The following is a 9,986-nucleotide window of genomic DNA, read 5'->3' on the forward strand; positions in this document are numbered from 1 at the left end:
TCCTGCACCAAATGGAACAAGTAATCCATTGCCAATCTAACAGGACACGTATTTTGCAACTGCAGCTGCGTAGCATCCGGAACTCTCTGCAAGAAAAGAGAGAGTTTAGAGGATGGTACCTTCATGAGTAAATGCATTTGAATAAAGACTAGATTAGAATGTATTAACAGCTGCACTTAGCTACAGGTTATAATGGGCTTTAAACTACTTGAACAGGACAAATGCAAAGATCTATCAAGGCATTAAAGCTGCAAGTCACAGATAACTTAATAACTCAGGATGATACTACCAGGCACTTTAACTTCTACTATTAAATTTAAAGTCATGGTAATCGATCTAACAATTCCAAGCATAAGAACATCTATTGTAGGTTACTTATTCCTTCTTAATAAATCAGCTGTAGATTATAATGAAAATTTTTGCTTTCAGAAAGCCCCAGCAGACAGAACAATTCACAATTAACTTCTTTTCATGCAGTATGGTTTGAAGTTCCCCAGCAAAGCTGCAGATTGAAATTTTCCATCAAGATAGTGATTCCTCAGTAATGTGCACAGAGGCCTCAATATTCAAATCAACGTTAAGATACAGAGCCTTAGCAGAGATGGGTGCATAGTCATTTGTGTTAAGACAGAGTAGCAATTATAGCCCCCTGAGGCCCCTTGAGTTATTTTAATCACAAAAGCCAGAACGAACTTGTTTGCAACAAAGGCACCCTCAGTCCTTTCAGCTGGAAAGATATAGGTTTCTCTATTTAAACCAGTTGATTTGGAATGAACAGTTATTCACTCCCAGAGACATTACCCTTACACCAGCAGTGAGTATTTCAGTCACTAACAATTCAACACTCTAGTGTATGTTCTAAAGAAGAGCTATCTAAAACTTTCAATGTTAAAGCACAATAACTTGTCACCACTCTACTTTCAGCTGTATTTCAGTAAAGGATATATATTTTTAATCTATTTGATATTGCTCTGAAAGCTACCCAGCCAACTGCATGTCAGTCACTGCTGGATATGCTTTTACAGGAATAAAAGGCCTTTTGGCCTGACCCAAAACCAGCACTGGCAGAGTCCACAGTGTTCCTTGATAGCTGTTTTACATCATACCTATGTCTTCAGTCCTAATATATTTTTAGCAGACACTTAAGTGGAAGCAGCTCAGATGACTGTCTGACATTGACAACATGCTGATGATCAAAGTGTCCTCCCTGTCAAGCCAGGAAGAATATAATGTTTTCTGTCTTGCATTATACAAACTATAGAGATGAGGTACATGAAAAACATAAGTAGTAAGTGCAGAGATACCAGACCTTTAGGAGGCATCCTGAGATGGAGCAGGAGGATCCTTATTCTCAGGCTCTGGAGGAGGAGCTGGCACACTTTCCTCCTTCTTTTGTGCAGCCAAAAATTCATGAATCGCCCTCTCTATCTGGGGCCTGAAGATGTGGTTTAGTTTTGGATCCACCACCTGAGAAATAATTCTGTCCACTCCAGCTTCCAGCATTCCTGACCTTGAACAAAGACAAAGGAGTCATTCAGCTCCTCTGAAAAACTTCTCCCCAATCTCCTCCAGTAATTCTCCAGAGCCCTCCTGTCAACTGCAATTAGCATTAACATGGTGAGAACTGCAGCCCACTCAGTAGATCCTTAACAGGGAGTTGTTTCAATCACCTATTTCCCCCCACCCCCTCTCACTTCTCCCTACAGAATTAACAACTGACATCTGGTCTCCCAGGTACTTAAATGACATGTTGGACGGGAGCCACTTTAATAGGGCTCATGTGGAAATGAGGTCAACATGAAAGCAAACAAACATGTTTTGGCACAAACAAGGGAAACAAGCTATTCTGAGGAGAAGGGCAGGTGAAAGCACAGTCTTTTTTTTGGCTGACTTGAGAGAGAAGAGGCCTTCCCCCTAATAACATTACTGTCACTCACTCCTTATAACTGTTAGTCTAGACAGATGGGTATTAATTATAAAAACAAGCACATGTAGCACACAGCAAAGTTTCTGGAACTGAACACTAGTAATTGAAGTGACTTATTACTTCAGGGACTGCGTCAGACTCTTGGACTGTGGGGCACAGGCTGTCTAGCAGGCTTAAGTCATGTCTGCAAGGGAGCGGGGGACAGGAAACGGAGACGCTGCCTGGCACTCGGAAAAGTAGCCACAAGACTAATGAGGCCGTGAATGCTGGTGAGTGGGTGCAGGGTCATGGCACATCATGTCACCTCCAGGTAAGAGCACACGTATATGTGCATGCAACAAAAGACATACACGTCTTGACACCCTCAATGCTCAGTCCTGCAACTACAGGAGTGACAGGGACTCTTCAAAATCCCTAATACTGTGTGTCTTTACACTAATAGCCTGCTTAAAGGGAGCGCTTTACATTCTTGTCACTACAGGTCCTCTGATACAACAATTTTCATTTTTCTGCTTCATTCTAGTGGTAACGTGAAATAAGAGGAAGCATTGACAAACATATCTCGAGGACTCCAAGACAAGAAACACTGTCTTCCAGTGGACACCCCCTTCTCTAATTACAAATTAAACAAACTAATGTTACACACTAATGATTTACAGGTTCTATCCAGTGCTCTGAAATAGTTTCTTCTGTGTGCAAGACTTCTAATAGCTTTCCTTATAAACATAAATGGCAGCATCAAGTTCCCTACTGCCCCTCTCCCCACAACTTCTACTATAAAGTTTTTATCCATGACTTTTAGTCAAACAAGCTAAGACTTGTGCTTCAGACTGCAATGAGTTAGCAGCAAGAGACACTAAACCTAAATCTCTAAGCAGCATAGTGTAAGCTGGCTTTCCTGTCATGCTGGAAACGTACTCTCTTAAATAGCTGTACAAAAGCTACTCTCTGCTGCATGAAATCAGGCTCACTCAGCCCAGTTTGATTACTGCCTGCTAGTGGTCAGACTCTGTTTAAACAAGCTTTGGCATCTTCAGGATTTTTTTAAGTGACATAGGCTCTTTTCTGAAAATAAAGATCAAGGCTATTCAGCGCAGTTTTTCTAGCAGAGACAGTGTTGGTTATTTGCGGCAGTAACTTGGCTAGATAGCAAATATAAGTACTTCATCATGCTGCTCAACTCGCGAAAATACAAATTTCAGGTAAAGCAGTATGTAAGCACTTTAACGAGAGTTAAGACTGCATCTACTATTATAATGAAACTCAGGAGAGCATGACAGAAAGTGTTGTGCAAAACTTAATTCTACAAATTCTTATTTGACTTAGGTGATGAGATAAGATAGTTATGTATTACTTATCAAATAGCATTATCATTATTTTTACAGAATGTTGCTTACTTACTGAATCACACTCTGCCTTAGCCCATTTCGTAACTGGTTTTTGTTCATTGTTGGATTCCATTCCTGTTTGTCCAGGTGGGTCGATACAAAGTTGTCTACTTTCTGTCTCAAATTTTGATAGGCTGGCTAAAAAAAAAAAAAAAAAAAAGTATTTTTTAAATTAAAAATTCCAGTTAAACAGCTAAAAGATCTCAAAACAATCCCCTGCCAGAGTCCTTCACAGAACTTCTTTTGTCATGTACACTACTGTTGTTGTCTATATTCTCTACCCTTTCACTTTCTGAACAAAGGTAAGCTTGTCTTACCTGAGAACACAACTAGCAATTGCAAAGAACAGTCGGTCAGTGTGCTATTATAATTATTTAAATAGCTCAATAGATTGGTTTTAAAATTGTTGTCTGTTCATAATATTACTTAGTGAAATGCAAACTGCCTGTGCAGACAGGAGTTGTTTACACAGAGTTCTTGTTGTCTGGAAACCCTCCATCAAAGAATTCCTAGGAAACTGGCTGAGTAATATTGTCGCTAACAAAGAACTTAATTATTTGCTTCTGTGACACTAACACAGAAGATAGGAACTATGCAGGTTTCCTCAGTGGAAACTTAATTCCAGTGAACAGGAATTGAACTAAAAAACCCCATATAAATACATAAGACCATCCAGATCCTGGTACAGTGCAATTAAAGGACAAGAGGTGGCAACATTTAAATTTCTGAATTTGATATACATATGGGATGATGAATGGAAGGGTTGGTAACAGACGTGCAGTGTCTGCCCTGGGCAGTGTATATCTACCCATCTATCTATCTGACAAAGCTGCTCTGACCTATGACTACTCTGTGCAGATGACCTGACAGCTTCAGGAATGATTTTGCTATAGCTGCTGGGGTGGCCTAGAATGACGATTGCAGGTCCCAGAACAGGATGCTTGCTGAAAGCCTAAAGTTTGGGAAAGCTAACTTATTTGTTGTTTGTTTAATGTTGATAGGGCAATTACAAACAACACAACTTCAGTATTGCCAATACATGCTCAGGAGCTCATGTTGTGACTGAGAAAGAAATTAGTTTCAAAAAACAGTCTGAGAATATCTACGCAAGAAAGGAAAGTTAAACGTGTGTTTTGGAAAAGTGGGAATTACGCTCAAGCAGAGTGGTGGTCTTATGGGAGACCATTTTCCTGGACCATAAGGCCTGGGCTACGGAATGAAAGTCTGAGCCTGTTCTCTGGCTGGTTTTTCCTCTGGGATGTCGCTACCACTTCAAGCCAGGCTGACAGATGCCGGTCGCAGCGGGGGTGTGAAACGCCACCGACCAGGAGAGCAGCACTGCAGCTGCTGCACGCCATCCCGGCCGGCCTCCCGCAGTCCCGAATGCGGGACACCGGGGCTAACCGGGGAGCAAAAGGGAAAGGATGCGGGTTCCTCTTCGGCCAACCGTATCTGGGTTCCAGGGACTGTGCCCGAAGCTCCGGCCTGGGGAGCAGAAACCGGCCGTCTCGCCCCGCCGGCGCTCCCTGGGGGCTTCCCGGGAGCCGGCCCGCCCCGATCGACGGCACTACCTTGGTGTCCACGTCGGCCAGGCAGTCCCGGCGGAAGCCGTCGAACAAGCCGCGGCTCTTGAGCTGCTCCACGATGATGGCGATGAGCTGCGCGTCGCCGGGCGGCAGCGAGGCCGGGTCGGTGGCGCCGGGCCCCGAGCCAGAGGCCGCGCCGCCCGCGCCCGCTCCGCCGCCCGCTCCCCCGCCTCCGCCGCCCGGGGCGGCCCCGCCGGCGCCGCCGCTCTCGGACATGGCCCACAGCCCGCGCCCGGGGCCCGCCAGCGGCTGCTCCCCGCTCGGCCGCGGCCCCCGGCACCGCGACCGCCGCCGGCGGCGCGCCCTGTTCTGCGTAACTCTGGCGCGCTGCATTACGGGGAGAAGAGTCCTTCACAGGATGCGCGGTTATAGATCGTGGGCCTCCGGCTGGCCGGGGAGAACTACAAATCCCAGGGTGCATCACGACAGCATACCCAAAAGGCAGCGGAGAGGCGGGCGCGTTGCTCTTGCGATGCATCTTGGAAATTGTAGTTCGCGTGGGGGGGAACCGTGTTGACCTTTCCACACCCCCCCAACCTCCCGCAGTAGCTTGCCTGGGGAGGGGGTTGCCCCGGCGGACAGTTTGGTGCCGGGTCATAAATATATGACTCATATCTATATGGCTCATATGGGCCAGCCAGGTCGGTCACAGGACACTGAGCACTCAGTGCCGCTGCTCCTGGCGTCCACCTGGAGCATAGTCAGTCAGGACTCCGCTCCACAGGTGCTGTGTTTGGGGTAGAGGCCCCGCGTTGACCTTAGCATGGTGCAGGCCCCTCCAGACGTGCGGCTTGATGATCTGGGATCCCCGTCCCAGGGAGGCTCTCGGACTCCCCGGAGGATACCTACCAGGTTGCGACTTCACAGTGTGTTTCAGTGGCAATAATGTAACTTCATGAAAAAATCAATTTGTGTGGCATCACCCTGGATTTCCACCGGGATCTGAACTTCATTCGTTACACCGCTAGTAAAAGGAAGGTCAGCACCAAAGGCCTACCCCGACACCGGTCCCTGCAGAGTGAATGAGCAAGGGAGGCTCTGTTAAAGGTGCTTTCTCTGTTGTGTGCACTTAGACTACTGGTGTCATTTATTGTTCTGATTGTGCCTGCAAGCTACAGCATACAAATTCTACGTGTTAGTTTTATTTTCTTTCCTAATCACATTGTAAAAAAGAATTGAATTCTTTAGGATGTTCTCACCTCAACTGCAGGAAGACAAGCTGTGTGTGAATGCAACAATGCAATCCTCCACAAAGGTGCACTGCATAGGTCCATCCTCACCTTTCTTTTTGTGTATGACTGAATGAGCAAAAAGATGGCAATGTTTTGCGTGCGATACATTGTCCTCCTCTACCTGATTAAAATTCAGCAGCTCCGAGCAGTGGTGTAAGCTCTCCCTTTCCATCTGGCAGCTTTGAGGAGAGAAGAGGGAAAACTTGTAGTGTGTACAGAGCCTGAGCTTTACACTGACAAAAGCGTCTTGTGCAACTGTCGCGTTCTGCGGAGGCACACGAGTGGAAAAGCTGTCCCTCCAGCCAGACTTGTCACTGACACTAGTCTGTCTTGGCTATCTCGAAGTTGGGTATAAACCCCGCCACGACTCATCCGGGCACTCAGAAGTATCCCTGGAATCGCATTCCTGCCTGACAGCTGCCGGCAGCCCTTTCTCCCTGCCACTTGTAACCAGCTCACGCCGGCACGGATTGTGCTGGTGCAGGCGCTGCCCTTTCACGTGAAGATAACCCCGGACAGGAATGCGCTAATATCATCGTCATCACACCCTGCTCCGGTGAGATCCGCAGGCACGTGGTGTCACTTATTGTTCGTTCGAGCCCTGTGCGAGTGCGGTACGTACAGCAGCATCGGCAGGACGCGCCGGAGGCTTCTCTAACCGGACAAAAATCTTATTTTTAAGACAGAAATCTCGCAGGAGCCTGCACCTCCTAGGCCCGGGCCGGGTGTCTCGGCGGGAAGCGAAGCGGCGCGGCGGCGCCAGCAGGGGGCAGCCCGCCACGGCCTGGCCTCTGCGCGGCGTCACCCCGCGAGGCGGGGACGTAATACATCGATTAGCGTCATCAGGGAAGAAGCGGCAGGATCTAGGGGCATGGTTTCTTTCTGTTCGCGTAAATCGCAGCCGCTTAGGCGCCAGCAGGAAGGGAGCTAAGGGGAAGGTGGTTATTTTTCGGACGAGTTTCCTGCTGTCGTGGGAAGGGCTCCTTCCCTCTGCGCGGCTGGAGGGCTGGCAGTGAGCAACCCCGCAGGCAAACCCAGCCTCTCGGCAGCACGCTGCATTCGGGAAAATCCAGCCCAGGATTTACTGGGGACTGCCACAAGTGAAAATTCCTCCCAATTAATAAATTACTGAAAGAGACTGTGAGCATCCATGATGCAGGAGAGGTAAAGCCCCAGTGCAAACCTCTCCTGCCCAGGATGTCTCCCAGCTGCAGCACCCAGAGCAGCTTCTTGCCTCGGTTAAATGCTGTCACCCTCCCCTGCCATGGCAGCTTGTCTGGAACTGCCCTGACGGTGCTGAGGTGCGAGAGCAGTGCCGATGCCGCTGTATTAGGGAAGCGCTGCTCACAGTCCGTATGTTAGGCCTCTTCCTTTATCTGTAGGTGGATGCGGTGATCTGTTTGTCAGCATGGCACAAAGGGACATGCAGTTGGTGATTCAGGGTGTGGGAGAAGGGGTAAACCAGGTAGTTCGCGGGGTGATGAGGATTCACGTGTTCCTTTTACAAGTTGGCTGGCTGTGTGACCTAGGTCAACCAGCATTTCATAGTTTTGAGATTTGTAGCTGGGGTACAAGAAAAACATAGCGTTTCATCTAATCTATCTGGGCATTTTTGCCCAACATCATAGCATGCAGGCAGGTATGTTAAATTGTGGTGTATTAACTAAAGCAGCCTATCTCCCAGGGAGAACTGTGGACCTCTCCTTGCATCAGATCTCTAGTACAAAATTTATGAGATCTGTGAACTCTCCCTACATCCATGCCCTCAAGCAAAGCTTTAGGCAGTTCACACGGTTAGGTCAGTAGGAGACTCAGGAAGGGAGAAAGCTTACCTGTCTGCTGCTGCTTTTGAAGATGCAGTTCTCATGATTGGATAAATGCTTAGGTGGTGGTGGAGAAGCAAACTGGTAAACCTTAGGGAGAAAGTTTATTTCAGGAGAAATAAATAGAAAAAAAATTGCTTAGAAAGTTATTTGGATCAAAATGACAATCAAAGCAATGATTTTTAGTATTCTTTTCGTATGTTACAATCGCCCTGAAACCCATCCCTTTGGTTGACCAGGGAGAGGAGGGCACTTAATTGTAATTTCAATTTGTAAAGGACCATGCTTCCAGGCTCACGCTTTCTATCACAGATGATCAGAGCCAGAGCTCAGTCCTTTTTTTGTCAGTGTTTGCCACCTCTGCCTTTCACGTTTTCTCCTTTCTCAGCCCCTGTTTTCCACTCCCCTCCTGTCACTGCTATCACAAGAGCCATAAACCAGCACCTCTTTCCATGGAAATTTTGATATCACAGGGAAAAAGTTACCCTCTGCTACAGCTGCCTACAAAGAGTTCATGGACATTGCAATTGGCTGACAAAACCAAGTTGTTCCATAAAAGTGGTGTGAATGAAGTCTGGTTTCATGGGTGCTCGCTTTCTGCTCCTTAAAGCTATCACTAAAAGCTGCACCCTTGTGCAGTCCCTGTATGATCCTGTGTCTTGCAAGGGATGGTGTAGCTGGCAGCCTGGTGCTTGTGGTGCAGAATACACCGCAGTGGAGTCCTGCCTGCATTTTCCTCAGTCGTGGCACTCGTTTGGGTCCCTGTCCACCCATCTTCTGATTTTCATTAAGTCTGTAGAAATGCAATTACCGTTGAGGGGTGTATCCTGTATTCTGTTTTATTGCACTGCAGAGATGCAAGTTTTTTCTCTTCCTTGGCAGTGGAGACCAGCTTTCTACCTTTGTTTATGCTTTTGCTGGTGATACAGGCCTGGTATCATCTGTCCACCTCCAGTGCTTGGGAACAGGTCAGCTGCTGGAGAGGCAGAAAAAGCCAGAGTACATTGTCAACCCTGTTTCATACAGCATCGTTGGCTTTTGCATGTTTGACAAGATTTCTTCCTTAGATAACATGTATAGCTTTTCTCTACAGAATTATTTGAGATACAAGCCCTTGATCGTGAGGATTTGAGGTGGGGGCAATCACTGTGGCTGGGAAGAGGGGAATGTTCATTTTCCTCTCTCGAGGTTTTCCACCTCCAGCTCCTGTATCGTTGTTAAAAGACACAGACTGTATGGAGGAGGCATAGTTGGCAGTTTTCTCTTTCTTGTCCTGACAACCTCTGGCCACAAAATTAAAAAAATAGTTACTGAGTCTAGTTTCTAACAGCCTTGCCGTGGCCAGTGATGAGGCAGAGAAACCTGGAAGAGGTGGCTGCGGCCAGGCACTGTGTGTGCTGAAACACAGACAGAATTACCATGGGGACTGTTGCAGAGGTGGGGGGGTGAACCTACATAGTCGCACGCTCCCACTGCCTCTCTCATGCACGCGCGCACACACAGTCGGATTGCTAGCAAAGAAATGACTGAACTCTGGCCATTTTAACTGAAAAATTGTAGTGTTCTAGCAACAGTGCTGGGTTTCTTGAACCCGGACTATGATTTTGCATTGCCTCTGTGTTTTGGGTTTGGGAATAGGGTAAGGAAGGAGCTCAACGGGTTTGGGAAAAATTAGATGTCAAAACTGTAATAGTAAATTACAAGCTGTATCAGTAATTTGGGAGTGGTGTCTGAGAGCAGAGGCTGCCTGGGATGGTTCTGAAATTGCAGATAATGCTCTCAGCATAAAGGCTCAGATGTCCAGTTAAAGACAACAAACGGAGACTTGAACTCTCAGTGCTCAAAAACGTCCCTGATTACCAGTTCTGCAGAGCTTGGTGCTGGGAAGGATTTGGGGCAGAGAAAGAGAGACAAATCTCCTCTTCTGAAATGAGAAATCAGAGTAGTGTGAAAGAAAGTCCAGGTTAACCCCAAGAAGAGATTAGACAAAGCTCAGTAGGTATGCTGGCATTCCCTTCTCTGAATGGAAT

At 47.1% G+C, this 9,986-nt stretch overlaps 1 protein-coding gene across 1 annotated transcript; it reads right to left on the bottom strand.

The window, feature by feature from the left end:
• Positions 1-1,311: 1,311 nt before the first annotated feature.
• On the bottom strand, positions 1,312-5,234 carry BOD1 (biorientation of chromosomes in cell division 1; the record flags this gene model as incomplete). The annotated part of the gene is made up of 3 exons (XM_082006270.1): positions 1,312-1,510; positions 3,329-3,453; positions 4,887-5,234. 3 exons carry the CDS (start codon positions 5,232-5,234, stop codon positions 1,312-1,314), a joined length of 672 nt encoding a protein of 223 aa, XP_081862396.1.
• Positions 5,235-9,986: the final 4,752 nt, after the last annotated feature.

The sequence above is a fragment of the Phaethon aethereus genome, assembly GCF_964289735.1.
Source record: "Phaethon aethereus genome assembly, chromosome: 14".
NCBI classification, from domain to species: domain Eukaryota; kingdom Metazoa; phylum Chordata; class Aves; order Phaethontiformes; family Phaethontidae; genus Phaethon; species Phaethon aethereus.